This window comes from Macrotis lagotis, chromosome X (assembly GCF_037893015.1).
Source record: "Macrotis lagotis isolate mMagLag1 chromosome X, bilby.v1.9.chrom.fasta, whole genome shotgun sequence".
Lineage (NCBI taxonomy): Eukaryota > Metazoa > Chordata > Mammalia > Peramelemorphia > Peramelidae > Macrotis > Macrotis lagotis.
In genome coordinates, this window is record NC_133666.1 from 581,025,871 (window position 1) to 581,044,815 (window position 18,945).

The 18,945-nt window shown below is 35.4% G+C and overlaps 1 protein-coding gene and 1 long non-coding RNA gene across 2 annotated transcripts in view; one reads left to right on the forward strand and one right to left on the reverse strand.

Annotated features, from left to right (window-relative positions):
• The first annotated feature begins 525 nt into the window (after positions 1 to 525).
• COLEC10 (collectin subfamily member 10) overlaps positions 526 to 18,945 on the forward strand; it is a 65,127-nt gene continuing 46,707 nt past the window's right edge. The window contains exon 1 of the mRNA XM_074201442.1: positions 526 to 824. Coding sequence (XP_074057543.1) covers positions 677 to 824 — 148 coding nt within the window. The 5' untranslated portion in view covers positions 526 to 676. The remainder of the gene's footprint in view (positions 825 to 18,945) is intronic.
• The window catches only part of LOC141498348 (uncharacterized), a 197,069-nt gene continuing 190,031 nt past the window's right edge, over positions 11,908 to 18,945 (reverse strand). Inside the window, exon 3 of the long non-coding RNA XR_012471615.1 lies at positions 11,908 to 12,012. This is a non-coding gene — a long non-coding RNA (uncharacterized LOC141498348). The remainder of the gene's footprint in view (positions 12,013 to 18,945) is intronic.

An 18,945-nucleotide genomic window follows, 5' to 3' on the forward strand; every position in this document is an offset into this window, starting at 1 on the left:
AAATTTACTTCTAATTCTATCTGATTTTTGTCCAGAGTTTTCATTTTATAGAGCACAAGATCACACCGATGATAAGGAACAAAGTGGAGACAAGACCCCAGGATTTCAGTCTCCCAGCCCCATGCCAAGATATCACACAGAATTAAGTTAACAATGAGCAATAGCAACATCAGTAGGCAAAGACATCATGACGGGTGGTTAAAGTAAACAAATTATGTGTTCTCTCATGAAGAGTCTCTCAGAAATGACACATCCAAAAACTATTTTAAGGGACAAAAGTTCATTTCCTTAAACATAAACAAGATACGTATGATTGCTGGAATAACCCCTCATGCTCATATGTTGGCATCTGAGATCTCAGGGCCTAACAGACAGCAAAACCAGGGTCTAGATTCCCTGAAGCATTTCTTTTGACCAGTACCATTATCTTATAATTTTGAGATAGATTATAATAAACAGTTGTCACTTTAAAACAAACAATCTGGACAATGTATGAGCTCTGTGGAAAACTGAGAAAGTAAACAATCCAGGGCATCCCAGTTTCTTCTTTCTTTGAATCCCTTGGGAAGGCAAGCTCCAAATACTTCATTTTCTTCCCGAAAGCAGAAGGCTTTATTTTTAAAATAAAGCTGTTTATTTGGAACATCTGAGAACTGCTTCTTGAGGGACCACAGAGATGAATGACTTGGGAGTCCGACTGGAAAGGCATACATTCACCCTCCTCCTGTTGTTTCTTTTCCAAATTCAGATCCTCTGTCTCAGCGTTGACAGCCGCCCTCCTCCTGACGTCTGTTCCACACATACGGTTTTACCTGGACCAAAAGGTGAGGAGAGCAAAAGGAGAAAAAAAAATAATTAAATCCAATGAGGCCCTTACCTCTTTGCCCCAAATGCCTATTTTCTGTCTTTCCTCCTGTTTCTTTAAGGGGATCATTTAGGGCTAGGTAGGTCCCATGTCTCCTCATATTCCTCAATAGAGGCCAATGGAGGAAAAAATGTTGAACTTCCTTATTAAGGACAAAAATGTCATTTTCCTTTTGATTACTCCCTCTCCCATCTCCATCTCCATCTTCCCTTTCTGGTAGCTTGAGACCCCTTTCTGAGGGCTCTGGGGTGGTGAGAGCAGAAAATGGAAGATTCCCCCTATCTAATGCTGAACAAAGGAATTATGTGAAAACCTATTAAACTAGAAATTAAATCTTTCAGATGTTCCATAGGTCATTGCATTAGGGCAGGAGAGCTAATGGGCACTAATTAATTTGTGGATTGGATGAGTGTTTGTTGTTGTAGTGATTGTTATGATTGTTATTTATTTTTGTTTCTTGGCTGGAATATACAGGAATGAGTACATATATATATATATATATATATATATATATGTATATATATATATATATATAATTCTTTTAAAGACCATTTTGGGGACTAAGTTTCTAAAAGCAAAGAAAGAAGTAACTCCCCCACCCCCACCCCAGTTTCCAATAGAAACAAGGTACAGCTGTGCCTTAAGCAACCAGTTGACAAGCTTGTGTTTTCCCTGTGCAGGCTCTTATTCTTTTGTTCTAGAAGTGGTCACTGCAGTGCAGAGCCCAGCTCTCTGCTTAAGAATTCATGCTGTTTCCCTTGGCTCTCTATAGGGTAGAAGAAATTGCAGCTGTTTTAAATTTTAAATGGAGAAAAGTGGATTTTTTTTATCAAAAATACATCTCATGCTTGTCAGATATTTAAATATGTGTTGCTTAAACTGCAGTTTTTTTTAATCAGTGAATTAATTTCCTCCTCAGATTGCAATCCAAGTTTTAACCTTTGATACCATAGAATAAATGCATGGAGACACAATGAGACCTCGGGGCTGCTGAGGAGTTTGTTTGGTGAATAAATGAATAATAGGAGGATAAATGTTCACAAAAGAAAGTTTGGTCTAGAAATAAAAGATTCATTTGAAACTCTTGCTGGGCTGGCAGTAGGAACTACTGAACTATATTGTAGATAGAGCTCAGAGGGCATTTTCCCCAGGTCTCTGCTTATAAAGAGCATTGACAAACGTGCTCTCTTTGCACAGAAAAATGATGGTGATACAGAGCTTTTGAAATGGGAAGAACAGGGGAAAATAAAGGACTTTAGTCTAACAAAGTTTTTATTTTATAGTCTTTTTTTTAATTTTGTAGAGGAAGAAGAAGGTACATAGACCTGTGATTTCTTTCAAGCATTTAGGAAAGTCCTTTTGTGGAAATTCTTTCCACCAACGATATGTAATGCTTTCTCTTTTACTCATTAGAATTTATTTGCCTGGAGAAAGACACTAAGTGACTTTGATTATAGTAACACAGTCACTATCTGCCAGATGAAGGAATGTGGGATTTGGACACAGGTCTTTTGACTTCTTTTTTCTTTTTGTAATTTATTTTATTTTTAATGTATGACTTAAAATAAGCATTTCTTTAACAAAGCATAATAAAATATGATTGATCATGAAATTGAAAATATATTTTATACAACTTGTTATTTCTTTTAAATATATAATGAAATTTTCATATAAGGATTTTTTGTATTTTCCTTTTCCTTTTTTCCCTTCTCCCTCCACCCTAAAGATAGTAACCTTAGACACAAATATGTATGTTTATGAATTATTCCATGCATACTTTTGTTTACCAGATTTTCTCTGCATGCATACATCCTTTATTTTTGTATATTTACAATAGTCAAAATGACTTATTTTCTTCTAAGACTAGTCTTCAATTCACTTTACCTGCAGTCTTCCAAAGTAAAAATACTTTGCAAATAGTGTCTTGCTTTTTTTGCCCATTGGCACATTCATAATAATTTTGGTATTTTAAGTTCATAAGTTAAGTATAACATGTATACAATTTTCAGATAGAGACATTAAGTATTAGGAGGTTTAAATGTTGACCCAAAGTACCTATGTTTTTATTCATAATTTCCTCATCCCACTCCTAAACCTTCCCCAATTACAATATAAGCTTCTTCTTTTTGCCAATGGGGTTAAGTGATTTGCCCAAGATCACACAGCTAAGTTAAGTTTTAAATGTCTGAGATCAGATTTGAATTCAGGTCCTCCTGACTTCAGGGTTGGTGCTCCATGTACCACTTAGCTGCCCCTCCAATGTGAACTTCTTAAGAATAAAGACTGTTTTGGCCTTTGTTTCTTTCCCGTGTAATTATACAAAGCCTGGACCATGGAAAGCAATTGATAAATGTTTGTTGACTGATTTGTGGCACCAGCCAATTTCTGAGATGTAAATGCTCACCCTGAAAAATTTAACAATGAGCGCTCAGAAGTCTGTATGATCTACCTATAGAATATCCCTGTCTTGACCCATTTATTCTTTGTTTCTTTCTTTGTTTCTTTCTGTCTGTCTGTCTGTCGGTCTGTCTTTCTTTCTTTCTTGCAAGGCAATGGAGTTAAGTGACTTGTTCACAGTCACACAGCTAGGTAATTATTAAATGTCTAGGTCAGATTTGAACTCAGGTCCTCCTGACTCTACAGGGTTGGTGCTCTATCCACTTCACCTATCATTTGTTTCACTTCTAAGGCAAAAATAAGGAGTTGTCAGTGTTCTCTAAAGTCTATCTATATTTTTAGAAAAGAGTGGATGGAAGAGACAATTGAGGAGAGAGGAAAATAATATTTCATCAGTGTTTTATTCTATAGTTTCCCCATTAGCTTGTGACTTCAACAGAACCCTATGCTTAACTGACAAGGAAGAAGGAAGAAGTGATGGGAATTATGGACACCAGTGACTAACAGATGTAGGAACAGCTCTTTCCCCTGAGATTCTAAGCACTGTTGCAGGGAAATGGGTAAACAGCAAAGTTTAGAAAGCATCTCTCCCTTTGAAGATTTAATGACTTGATTTTAATGGTTGTATTTTCCACCCTCTTTTGGGGCAGTCAGTGATTCTTACTTTGGATGGAAATAGAATGTCCATTTTCACTCCCTGAGCTAATTAGAAATAAGGTATGTGTGACTTTAGAAAAAGCTCCCTAGTAAATATTGGCATTTAAAAATATAGTTCATGGGTTGGGAGCACATGGAGAATATATGCTGCCATCTGCAAGTCTTTTTTCATGACTATAATGAAGGTGCAGATGATCCAGCTTCAAATCCAACTTCTGCTGCTTCCTTCCTTCCTTCCATGGATGACCTAATCTTTTGGAGACTTAATTTGTAAAATGGAGTATTGGTAGAGAATGTCCTGAATGGTTTCTATGTTCTCTTCTAGCACCAGAGCTCTGATTCTGACATAACACCTAGTGCATACTTAATAAATATTTATTGATTGATAAGTTCAAACATTTAAATTTTCTTCCCTCCTTACCCTCAACCATCTTTCCAAAGAAGAATGCTGAAGTCATTTTATATTTTTTTAAGTAAGATGAAGTGTTGGAAGATAAATTTTAATGTTGAAATAACAGTCAATTCTAAAATTCCAAAGCATTAGAGATTATACTCTGGACTTTGGGGAGGTAATTAATTTGAGGGAAATAGCCATCCCTCAGAAGCCTCCATCATCAACTTTGTACTCTCTTCTACTCAGAACCAGATACCTGCTTGTGCCAGGCCATGAATATCAGAGGACAAAGCAAGGTCCAATGACAGTAATTTCCCTAGAGTGAGCTTTCATTCTGTGCCCAGGCTCACGTCAGGTACCTGTTCAGATGATAACACTTTATTAAAGGATGAAGTTTTGAGCATATCCAGAAATAATGAGGATTATTAATATCCAGTAGTATAAGAATATGGGAAAGAAGGACACAGGGGAGCATATGGCAGCATATGTCTATAATCCCTAATACCAGGGAGACTAATGATACTGAGCTATGAGATACAGTGGGCTAAACCATTAGGGTATCTGCATGGTAGAGCACCAGATAATAAGCACCAAGATAAAGAGCCCTTAGACTGCCTAATATGGAGAGAATCAGCCGACATTGAGAATAGATTAGTTCAAAAGTCCCATAATAATTAGTAAAGGAATCAAGGCTGGGTTTAGGCCTAGGAGAAATACAGATATGCATTTAGATGGAGGAAGAGGAGGAACAGAAGTAGAAAAAAGAAAAGGGAAAGGAGAACAAGAAAAAGAGGAGACAAAGAAGAAGGGGTAGGAGGAAGAGGAGGAGGAGAAGGAGGAGGAAGAAGAGAAGATAATGATGACTACAGAGAAGCATATAAAGAAGGTGAAGGTGGAGGAAAAGGACAATGACAACAATAAAGGTATTGATGAAGGTGAGGAACAAGAAGAGAAAGAACAATAAAAAAATCACAATATGGAGATTTAAAAGATTTGGACTCTAGTCTTGTCTCTTCTACTAATGAAGTATAACATTGGGCAAGTCACTTCATTTCTCTGTGTCTTCATTCCTTTCAAGTATAAACTGAAAAGACTGGAGGACTAAATTATTTGCAAGATTACATTCAGTTTTCAAATCCTACTATTCACAGAATCAAAAGAACTGAGGAGCAGAAGGGATCTCAGTAGTTATTTATTACAACTCATACATTAAAGGAATCCCTATTTTACCATACCAGAGTTGTTCAGGGTCTGTTTGAAGGTCTTCAAAAAGTCAAAATTGATCACCTCTAGAAGACAGTCCAAGATTCTAATTGAATTATTCATTTTACTCTTTCCCAATTTTGAGCTTGGTCCTTGATTATAATCTCTATGAAAAAGGTTATTCCTTTGCAACATTTAACTTGCTTGGAGGGCTTTTAATCCATACTCTGAATGACTAAACATTTTTCCCTCCTTTTCTAAACAGTAATAAATGGTATCCCTTTTCCTATCTCTAATTTTTAGTATTATAATTCAACAACATAAATGTTTTTTAGCTTCAAGCAACTGCATAATACAGTTTTTCCTGAAATTAAAAATAACTCCCTCTTACTATATTGCTAGTTGTCTCATTGCTGCATCTATCAGTAGATTTCAGAATTGACTCTACCACATACTGTGCAAACCTGAGTAAGTCATTTAACTTAAAAAAACAAAATTAGGATCACAGATTTAAGAGGAAAAGAGAACTTTAGTACCATCTATTCCAAACTTTTCATTTTACAAGTGGAGGAGCTAAGGTTTAGAGAAGTTACGTGCTTTGACAAAAATCACCCAGATGGATGCTAAATTGCAAAACTAGGTATTGAATCCAAATCCTCTGAGTTGAGATCCAGCATACTTTGCCTGGGTCTCAGTTTCCCCATCTTTATAATAGAGATAAAAATGCTTGTATCATCCATCTCACTGCTGTAGAGAAGACACATTGTAGGTCAATAAAGGGTCATAAATTATGTTCCTCACAGCCATTTTGAGAAACATTCAGGTAAGTGAAATGTTACCAAATTGATTCTTTCTCCTCTGGTACTGTAGAGGAGGAAGAAGACAAAAGTACTTGAGGCCATTTTTAACTGGGGTTGGAAAACCATCATAACAATGTGGAATGATAGGCTTAGAGATGGAAGGCAATTTATAGGTCATGTAGTTCAAATTTCATTATATAATGAGGAAACGCCAAGAGATTAAATAACTTGCTTAAATGGCAAGTAGCAAAAATGAAATTTGAACTGATTCAAACTGCCATCTTTATCCCATTGCACCAAAGGTCTTAATTCACGATACAGAAAACCTTCTGACCCTCTATTATCTAAGGCCCTTGAATTGTAGTCCTGAAAAACTTTAATCTGTGCCATTAGGATTTTTGTACTTGAATTCTCTATTGCTTTATCTTTGTCTCATTGGGGGAACCAAAGCCTGAAGCTACTTACTCCCTGCTTAGTGGGAGAAATGAAGCCTGTTTTCCCCTGGGCATTTATTTAACAATTGATGTATAAGTCTGACCTCTAGTGCTCATAGCTGAAACTACAGAGCTGCTTTTTAAAAAAAACAAGGTAAAGAGAGGAAAAAATTCAAACTTCTCTGGTACTTAGGGATGATCAAAAAGTTTTATTTGGACTTTCCACATTTCGGGAGGGGGGTGTTTGACACATCCTTGCCCCTGCAATGTAGAAAGGATAACTGAATAGATAGTTGGGTCAAATTAGGTTTCAGATTCAAAAATACTCAGTGAATATTAGAAATAATGGCACTGTATTGTGTCCCATGTTCATAATTTGTTACTATAACTTATAGCAAGAAGCTGCCCTTGTGTAACACAAATAGATGATTTAGAAGTTTTGCTTGCTGCATCTCTCATCCTGTCTCTATATTTATCTCCTTGTGTCTCTGTCTCTTTATCTCTGTCTCTGTCTCTGTTTCTGTCTCTCTATTCTTCATCTTTGGCCTCCTCCTTCTCCACATCCTCCTCCTCCTCCTTTTTCCTTCTTCTCCTTCCTCCTTTCTTCTTCTTCTTCTCCTTCTTCTTCTTCTTCTTCTTCTTCTTCTTCTTTCTTCTCCTTCTTCTTCTTCCTTCTCACTTTGACCAGGGAAATTTTGCCCTACTGTATTATTGTGTTTGCCCCTCCTCAGTAATCTATCCACAAAGTATTAAGTACATAAAACTTCAATGCTGATCATTGCTCTAAATGTTGACGTCTCCTAAGAGTTGATGCAGTGTTATCGAAAAAGATCATGCCAACAGGGAGATTATGCTATGATAAATGCATGAATTGGATTTTAAGTGAGGGAGTACTAAGTCATCAGCTTCATTCTATCCTCTAAAGTCATGCAGGTTCAATGGCTAGATATGAATCAGGACAACTGGCAATAGCCCAGAATATAAGCAATAAGGGTTAAAGACTTGCCCAAGATCACACAGCTAGTAAATGCCTGAGACTGGATTGGAACTTCGATCCTCCTGACTTCAGGTTCAGCACTGTGTCAACTACCCCTCAATAATTGTATACCTCGAGGAAGAGGAGGCGAGAGAATCCAAGTTTGTATTCCAAAAGTTGTTAGCTACATAACTTTGGCTGTAATTATATAAGAGGCCTCATCCTCAGTATTTATCTGAAAAATGGAAATAATGATGCTGGATCTCTGGCTAACAAAGTGTATTAATGAGCAAATATAAATTATTATTAATCATCTCAGCTTGTTGAGGTGAGGGTCAAACAAAATGATTGACCTTTTGCTTTTTCTTTCTTCTCTCTTATTTCCTTGCTTTTGTTCATTCTTTTCACTATGATTAAAATGGTCTCCAGTCCCTTCCCCTCCCCTCCCCCCACATCTTTGTCTATTGAATTTCCATGAAACTTTTCCAAAATTCTTCCCTTTCCTACATTTATCATGCTTGGCCGTGGTCAGAGAATATCTAGACAACTGTGTTTGGTTCTGTATGCTAGGAAGAGTGGTATGTTCAGGGAAGGAGAAATAATAAATTGGCTCAGGACCCACTTCACATGAGAGCTAATCAAAAGAATTGGGAAAGAACTTTTTTAATTTTATTTTTATTTGGGGGTGGGAATGGTTCATAGAAGTACAACTGAAGAGCTGACAGAGACTCTTGAAGGCTACTATCTCATTCAACTCCTTTATTTTGTGATAAGGAAGCTAAATCCCAGAGAAGTCAAATAATCTGCTGAAACTCACAGAGATAATAAATATCCAAGGAAGAATGAAAATTTAACTTTTATGACTTCAAATTCAGAACCCTTTTTACTCATTCTTCCATGTTATTATTTATATGTATCTGAAAGATTGCCTATGAAAGAGGGATCAGATTTGTTCTTACAGATTAGCAATATATATAACAATATATAGTGGTTGCAGAGATTCAATTCTTCATTTAAGTGTAACCCCTTGCTTTGGGGAAGCTAGGTGATATAATGGATAGTGTGCTAGAAGTGAAGTCAGAATGATTCATCTTCATGAGTATAAATCTGACTTCAGATATTTACTAGTTGTGTGATTGTGGGCAAATCATTTAATCCTATTTGCCTCAGTTCCTGATCTGTAAAAGGAACTGGAGAAGGAAATGATAAAACCACTCTAGTATCTTTGCCAAGAATTTGTGATCCAAATAGGGTCATAAAAAGTCAGACACAACTAAAATGACTGAACAATAATAAATTCTTGTGTTAAAGGCTCTCACCGGACATGGAGGACCTAGGTTAAACTTTCAAGACCTCAATTTTCTATAATTCATTGCCCCTACCTTAGTAGAAATTGGGAAACTCAATGCCTAACATTACCCAGGATCACCTTACAAGCACTAACACCCCTAAGGCTCAAAACAAAAAAGTTTTATTTTTTCCATTAAAGAACCTAGGAAAGTTTCATATCTTAAGACTCAGAAGGTCAAGAGACAAGTGTATAGCCAAGTAGGGTCAAGAGATAGTAGCCTTACATGCCCTAGAAACCTGCATCACCAGTATTGCCCTAACTGAAGTTCTAATAATGGGAAAACTGTAGTTTATTCTTCTATTTTGGCAGTGAGGTTCTTAAACACTCTGGGGTTATTTGTATCATTTTGGTATGAATACTTTGCAAAACTTATAGTCCATTATAAAATAAGTTACTATTAATATTATTAATGATCCCAGTCTTATCAGATCTCTGAACTGGTGAGGGCTTCTTTTTCTGAGTTTTTTGCTGCACTCTGCAAGCCTAAGAAATATTTATAGAACAATACAGGGGAATGCTTGTAAATGGTCTATTAGGGAAAAAATATAAAACAATTTCACTGTTTCACTATGATGCTAAATCCAAGAGTTGATATTCTATAGCTCACTGCTTCTTCTTTATTGTATCAAATCCCATAACTTTGCATATCAAGATTTAAACTTTGATAGAGCTCATGATTCATATTGCTTTTGACAGTTAATACAAGTGAATATAATATAGCCCTGTCACCTGTGAAAATTCTGAATGTCCATGTTTCTTTCTCTACATATACTTCTTGGGAATTTTTACCAGCAACATTCAATTCAACAGACATTTATTACATGCTAATGATGGGCAAGGAACTGTGTTAAGTATAAATGGAATGAATGAATAACATAAATTAAGCATTCTCTGTGTGCTGAGCACTGTGTTAAGAAGACCTATCCACACTCAATAGAGTAACCAGCTAGGTGGTACAATGGGTAGAGCTCTGACCCTGAAATAGGAGTTCAAATCTGGCCTCAGACACTAGCTGGGTGATCTTGGGCAGGTAACTTAACCTTGATAATCTTGCACCCAGGACTATTTCCAGTCATCCTGATCCATATCTGGCCACTGAACCGAGATGACCCTAGAGGAGAAAGTAAAACTGGTAACCTTGCATAGCACTCCCTTCATTCAAGTTCGATTCAAATGTATGTCATGACATTACCTCCCTGATGTCTTAGTCTTCTTTGAGAATGAAGGACAAACATTATTATTAGAATTACCAGTGAGTAATCTGTAGTCGAATTCATATTACATTCACTCAGTGAAAAGAATTTACCAATGAGTGAAGCAGGGAGTTTGAATGGAAGTAGTATAAAAAACTAAGAAGATAGATGGGGGTCATATTGTAGAAAGTTTTGAATGACCAGAGAATTTTCTATATCAGTCTGGAGAGGGAAAATGAAGGGAATAAATATTGTGTTAATATTTTATCTTATTTGATTTACAACAACCCTTTGAGATAACTGCAGTTAATATCTCCAATTTACAGTTGAGGAAACTGGGGCAATTAGAGGTTAGGTGATTTGCCCAGGGTCATACAGCTAATAAGGATCTGAGGGCAGATTTGAACTTATTTATTTCAAGCCCAGTATTTTATTCATGGTGTCACTTAGCTGCTTCTATCCTCAAGGGAGTTACCATTAATTTCTGAGCAAGCAAGTGATATTTAATATCTTATACTTTAGGTTCATCAGTTTGGCAGCATTGTTGAAGATGGATCCATGAGAAATGAAAATAGATTTAGAAGACCAGAGATAAAACTAATGCATTGATGACACAAGAAATAATAATAATAATAATAGCAAGTGATTGGAGAAAAAGTGATGGATATGGGAGATGTTGTATAGAATACCTACCATTGGATAGTGGGATGGGAAGTGGTAAAGAAAGTGTTAAAGATGACTTCAAGGTTCCAAATTCGCATGTTTAGAAGAATGGTGTTATCTTCAATAAAATTACTCAAGATTGGAGGAAGAATGGGTTGGAGGATAAGAATGGTAAAATGCAATGTGATACATTTTGGATATATCAAACTTGAGGTATCTCCATGGTAGAGACAACCAACAGGCATTTGGTATATCAGTTGACTTTTCATAGCTGGAATAATGCTGGTCTCTTTAGAGTACTTTCTACCCAACTGTACTGAGATAAACATCAATATATTTTTAATTGGTTTAATAAAGGAATTCCTGAGGAGGCTAGGTGGCATAGTGGATAAAGCACTGGCCCTGGAGTCAGGAGTACCTGGGTTCAAATCCAATCTTAGACACTTAATAATTACCTAGCTGTGTGGCCTTGGGCAAGCCACTTAACCCTGTTTGCCTCGCAAAAAACCTAAAAAAAAAAAAGGAATTCCTACTTAATGCCACCACATTTAAATACCTTAAAATATTTGCAAAAATGAAACTAAAGTTCCTAACAATTGCCTCTTACAATAAGGTTTTTTTCCAAGACACAAAACAGCAATTACCACAGAATGATAAAACAAATTTAGCTTGTCTTTTTAAAATTCAATTTCCCATATGCAGTGAAATGAAAAAGGAATACAGGCAGTTCCCAATTTAAAAATAGATTATATTCCAAGGGTCATACTAAGTTGGTTGTCTTGAACTCGCAATGCATTTTCCCACAATATTTTTGCGAGGATGAACATTATGAGAAGGAATAAAAAAGATTCTTCAGTTCCTTCTCCCCAAAAGACACATACACACACACACACAACACACACACATGCATATCCACAGAAAGATTTCCAAGAGAGGGAGAACCCCAGGAAAATACTTCTTAGTTCTAAACTTTGCCACTTTTTTTCTTACCTATATTTAGGACCTCAGAAAGTTCATTTGTAGAAACAGCTTGAGTTTTTTCCTTCCTCCTCCTCCATAGTCCCCTGGGTACCCTGACACTGCAAAGAGAGTAAAAAAGAAACTAATCAAAAAATCTCTCCGAAGATGTCCTTTCCAAGTCAGGCCCACTGATGCCACATGTGCAGTGTAGAACAATAAATGATTTTAAATTGGGTAGATAGGCATAAAATAGGACAGCTTTATGTAACCCAAATGGCCACAATTAGACAGAGCCATAAGGAGTTTGGACATTTGGAGAACTTTATTTGGGGGAAAGGAGACATACATAAATGAGTCTATTCTTGTCAGGGCCATGGGGGTGTGTGTCAGAGGTTCTTCCTAGGAAAAAAAAAATCTCATAGGGTCATAAATTGAGAAATAAAAAAGAATTTCAGAAGCCTTTGAGTTCAGTCTCTCATTTTAAGATGAGGTTAAAATCCAAGGAGGTTAGATTCCTCAAAATTATATAGATGTTATACCTTAGATTGAGGGTTGAATTCAACTCTTCCCACTATACAATATTATCCCCTAAGGAAAGGCAGAATAGCATAAAAGTTGGGGGAGGCTCAACTTTGGGTCAAGAAGACTTGTTTTTAAATCTTTTATCAGATATTTATTAGCTATGCTATTTGGGGCAAATTACTTTGCTCAGTTTCTTCATACATACAATGACAACACTGAACGTAATGACCTCCAAGATTTCTTTTGGTTTTAAAACTATGAGCAAAGTCCTATACATAGCTCTGGCATCATCTAAATTTAAAACCAAGTAATGTGTTTCTAATTCTTTTCCTTTTTTATTAAAAGTATAACTTCAAAAAAGATTAGAGAGAGAGTGGAAGGAAAAGAACAACAAGGTTGTTTTTCCCCCAGCTTGATTTCCTTATGGAGGGATTTCTTTATGTTTCTGTAATTTCGGTAGCTTGCTAAATTAACACTGTCATCTCTGCCTTGTTCTGGAGCCCTCCCCTCAGGGGAAAAGAATGATTTGTTACCCATATTTCATGCTTAATAATCATGTTCATAAAATTCTGCTTCTGGAAAATCTCTGTCTCTAGGAGAATGCAAACCCAACCTGATGGTTTTTTGGAACATTCTGCCAAAAATATGACACTACTTCCCACATCTCACAGGATGTTCCAACCCATAAACATTCTTTCTGTTCTATGTGCCACATGCTTGGTCTGCAGTGTTCTACTGTTGTGAAAAGGTCTTGAAAGTTTCTTTTTATATTGATTTTTCTGACTTTTTATAGAGATGAGGGAATATAGATACACATAATAATTTTTTCTAACATCCATATGCTCAATTTAAATGATTTAACTGATGTTGCATGTTTTTTTTTATTTGATACCTAAAATCTCACATTAGAAGAAATATAAAAGCCCAGTCAAGAAAAATAAAAGATTCTAGATCCTTGTTATGTCTCAAAGACAACTTTACCTGTAAAAATGATTATTGCAATTAAGGACTGGCAGGCTACTCTGATATGACTATCTTCTCTAGAACATAACTGTTAGCAGTCAAAGGTGACTATTAGTATCCAGAAGTCTATATTCTTCAGATACTTTGATAAGGACAAGTATGTTGTTTCTTATATTCTAGGAATGGCTGAGTGTTGTTAATTGCATTTTAAAAGACAAACAGGAAGTATATAAGAAATTATGATACTTTGGATATTCAACAGTGCCAAGAAAAAAGGACTACCTTAGAGCCAATTCACACACATTTAGAGATTTTATTTTAAGGGTGCTTTTTTAGGTATCAGATGATCTACCAGGAAACAAATCAAGCAACCTAATCAAGGAGGCCAATCTGATAATCATAAGATCATAAATGTAAAACTGGTAGGATATTTTAAGGACATTTCTACCAACCCCTGATTTTATAAATGATAAAACTGAAGTTTAGGAAATTATATGATTTGCCTTTGGTAACACAGCTAGTTAATGTCAGAAATAGGATTTAAACGCAGTTCCTCCTGAATCCAAATCCAACATTCTATCCATTATGTCATGTTGCCTCTAGTGATGACTGGAAGCTTGGCAAACAAGCATGACACAAATATGACCTTTAACACCAAACCAAAATAAAAGGTCACTGTCAGGTATCAATGTTCAAACTTTTAAATGGTCAGACAGCTCAATGGGCTCTTGAACAACTTTATCAGTTTCATATCAATACTGAATAAAATCATCAACATAACCTCTTAGCATTGGAAGGAGCTTTGTTGTAACAGCAGCAGAGACTTTCTAAGTCCAATCTATGTAAAATAGTATATGAAAGTAGCTGTTTTCTGTGAGCTGAAGTAGCTATCTGTAAGCAGAACATATAGAGGAGAAATATTTTAAGTATTCTCTGGAATACAATTACGCTGTGTCTATCTGATAGATATTTTGTTTGCCAAAGTACTCATACTGTAAGATGATAATAAAGCCTGGAAGGAGATCTATCGAGCATGAAGTCTTGGCTCTGCCACTTCCTATGTCACACTGAGCAATTCTTTTTACTCTTTGAGGCTATTTACCTTACCTATATAATGGGGATCTGACCATGGGTGGTGTTATCAGGGCATTTTGAAGGCACCAATAGTTCTGGCCAAAAAGGTAAAGGAATCTACTTAACTTTATGGTAGCTCAATTTAGGGTGTCTACCCATTCCCTAGTCCTCTAGGAATGTAGAAATCATTCATATTTTCTATCGATAAAACCACCTTGAATGAGGTCAATGAACTTTTAGTAAAGTACCTTGCCCCTCCTGGGCAAAAGTCAAGCTCCTATCAATAAAATAATGGATGCCTACCTCAACCTGAAGGGATTAAGTCTTTGAGTTTCTACTCTTGTCTGCATATTATCCCTCATTACCTCCTCTCTTTCTCTCTCTCTCTCTCTCTCTCTCTCTCTCTCTCTCTCTCTCCCTTTGAGCTACTGCTCCTCATGGACATGTCTCCTCCATTGATATCCTCCTTAAAAATTCAACTTAAGCCTCAGTTGTGCTACTACTCTGACTTTGGAAAGCAGTACACTATGGAAGGAGTGTCTTCTCTCAACTCTTCTACCCCTTTGCTCTTCTCTGCTAATTGCCTCCTACTTGCTTATCTTCCTGTGGAAAATCAACCCACTTTGGGGGAGCTTGATTCCCCAAACTTTCCCAGACTTTTCTGACTTCTATTGAAACTCACTCTCTTGCTGTTTCTCCAAAGAACCTAACCTGTGAACTTTTTGAGGTAAATTGTAACTGTTTGAATTAAATCTATGTCTTGAATTAAAATCTAAGTTCTTCTTTAAAAAAAATCCCGGGGTGGCTAGTTGGCATAGTGGACAAAGCACCGGCCCCAGAGTCAGGAGTACCTGGGTTCAAATACGGCCTCAGACACTTAATAATTACCTAGCTGTGTGGCCTTGGGCAAGCCACTTAACCCCGTTTGCCTTGCAAAAACCTAAAAAAAGAAATCTCAAGACCTTTCTTAACCTAAGGTTCTTTTCTTCCACTAAATAGTGTTTTATTTTTTCCATTTACATATAAAGATATTTTTCAACATTCATTTTTTTAAGATTTTGAGTTCCAAGTTTTTCTCCCTACTTCCCTTCTTTCCCCCTCCCCCCCATATAGGAAACAGTAGGATTTAGATTATACATGTACAATGATGTTAAATATATTCCCACAATATTCATATAATAAAAGTGGAATTAGAACCAAAGGGAAAACCCAAGAAAAATAGGGAAAAAAGTAAAAGTAGTATGCTTCAATCTGCATTCTGACTCTATATTTCTTTCTCTGGATGTGGATAGCATTTTCCATTATGAGTCTTTTGGAATTGACTTGGATCATTGTAATCCTGAGAAGAATTAAGTCAATTATAGCTAATCATCAGACAATGTTGCTATTACTATGTACAGCATAGTTTTTTCTAAAATTCATCTGCTCATTATCTCTTATAGCACAATGTATTCAATCACACTCATATATCACAAGTTGCTCGGTCATTCCCCAGTTTTCAGTTCTTCTTTTTACATATGAGTCTTTCCTTCTTTCTTATGATCTCTTTGGAATATAGACCTAGTAGTGGTATTGCTGGATCAAAGGGCATGCACATAATTATAGCCCTTTGAGCAGAGTTCAAAATTGCTTTCCAAAATAGTTGGTTCACTTCACAACCCCATTAGCAATGCATTTTCCCACATCTCCAAAATTTATCATTTTCTTTTTCTGTCATCATATTAATTAATCTGATAAGTGTGAGATGCTACCTCAAAGTTGTATTAATTTGCATTTCCCTAATCAATAGTGATTTAGAGCATATTTTTATATGACTACAGAAATTTTTAATTTTTTCATCTAAAAACTGTCTTTGTAATTTTCAATTGATTGAAATGATTTATAAATGAATCTGACTCGATTCCTAACTATATGAGAAATGAGGCCTTTATCAGAAATATTAGCTGTAAAAATTATTTCCCAGTTTCCTGCTTTCCTTCTAATATTGTTTACATTGATTTTGTTTGTTTAAAACCTTTTTAATTTAATGTAATCAAAATTATACATTTTTCATTTCATAATATTCTTTGTCTCTTATTTGGTCATAACTTTTTCCCTTCTTCATATATCTGACAGGTAAATTATTCCTTGCTCTCCTAACTTACTTATAGTATCATCTTTTATGTCTTGATCATGTTCCTAATTTTGACTTTATCTTGGTATCATTGGTATATAATCTTAGTGTCAAATGTGCCTAGTTTCTGCCATATTATTTTCCAATTTTCCCAGTAGTCTTTGTCAATTAGTGAGTTTTTCCTCCAAAAAGTTGGAGACTTTGAGTTTATGAAACAGTAGATTTCTATAGTCCATTATTAATGGTGTCTTTTGCATTTCATCTATTCCACTCAATTTTTTAATCAATACCAAATAGTTTTGATGATTACTACCTTGTAATGTAGTTTTAGATCTAGTTCCACTAGATCATCTGCATTTTGTTCATTAATTCCCTCAATATTATTGGCCTTTTTGTTCTTATAGATGAAATTCGTGATTATTTTTCCTAGTTCTATAAAATAATTTTTGGTAGTTTGATTGCTTTGGCACTGAATAAGTAAATTAATTTAAGTAGGATCGCCATCTTTATTAAATTATTAAATCCTATACATAAGCATTAGATATTTTTCCAACCATTTAGACCTGACATTATTAGGGTAAAAAAATGTTTTGAAGCATCTTTGTATAGTTCCTGGGTTTGACTAGGCAGGTAGACTCCCAGATGTTTTACTTTTATCTACAATGATGTTAAATGGAATTTCTCCTTCTATCTCATATAACTGGGGTTCTTAACCTGAGGTCTGTGGATAGATTTTAGAGGACAGGGGGTGATGAATTTGATTTGGAAAATGCATATCTTAATTTTCTCCAGCTTCTAATTGAAATCTACTCATTTATTTAAAAGCAACATTTTTAAGAAGAGGTCCACAGTCCTTCTCAGAATGCCAAAGTGATATATACAACAAAAAAATAAATAAATAAACAATTAAACAAACAGATGATAGATAGATAGACAGATAGATAGACAGATAGATAGATAGATAGATAGATAGATAAGAACCCCTATCCTAAATGGCCTTTAGGGTTTTCCCTAGTTCTAAAATTCTGTAATTCTGCCCTTCTCCTCAAGCTTTGAAGGTTTCCTAGAACAAAACTTTCTTCAAATGCCATAAAAGAAATAATCCATTGATAACTATCTATTGTTTTTATTCAAAATAGAAATTCCTCAAGTCAGGGTTCATGAAAGGAAATAATATTCATGAGTATAAGAATTATAAGTATATTTGGCAGAATTAAGTTAGCCAAGAGAGAAGGGGGAAAGAGAGAGTATTAGGAAGAAAAAAGCAAAGAGAGAGAATAGAGGGAGGGGAAATTACCAGGAGAAAGAAGTTGGAATATAAATGAAAGAGTCTTGAGAAGTAGCATGGTGTAATGGGACAAGCACTGGTCAAAAGGTCAAAAGATCTAGGTCTAATTCTAGCTCAAAAGATACTGGATTGAACCCTGACTCTCACACTTATCAGCTGAGTGATAATGGACACCTTAGCTTCTTAGTTCTTCATTTTCCTTATTTGTAACATTTTGAATATATGAGAGGGGATAAAGAAAAAAAGGGAAAAGAGTTACATGTCAATTTTATTAAATATTTTAAAAGAATAGTACATTGTACATAATAGAATTAGTTTCATGTACAATCATCTTTTTTCCTATTCTACTATGTTATGAAAATATTTTATTTCTTAAGTTCAGAAAAAAATAAATAATATCAAAAAGAAAATGGTGCTTGCAGCTTATTTAACATGATGACTATGAGGAACATGCGATACAAGTACATTTATATTATATAAATATGAACTGAAATTTTATTATTGTTTAATATTGGGATGCAGTATAGTGTAGATGTACAGAGAAACCAATGAAGCTCTGAAACCAAGTTAACTTGGGTTCAGGTTCCACTTTTGACACACACACAGGCTATGTGACTTTGGGCAAATCAATCAACTTCTCAATATCTCAGGCAACTTTGCAGAAATATATGTTAGAAAATAAAAGTCAATAAGCAATCACTATATGTTAGGCACTGTGCTGAGCCCTGAGTGAAACAAAGAAAAATAGAAAAAAAAAAGATCAGGAATTAATAGTCTTTTTGAAAGTAAGTTTTAGGGGTGGCTAGGTTGTGTAGTGGATAGAGCACCGGCCCTGGAGTCAGGAGTAGCTGAGTTCAAATCATGCCTCAGACACTTAATAATTCCCTAGCTGTGTGGCCTTGGGCAAGCCACTTAACCCCATTACTTTGCAAAAACAAAAACAAAAAAAAGTTTTTATTGATATCTTCTGTTTCTTACATCAGCAAATCTATCTTAAGTAACTCTTCCCTCTCAGAGAGTCATCCCATATAGCAAATAGTATTTTAGAAAGGAAAAAATTCAACACAATTAACCAATACAAAGAAAAATCTG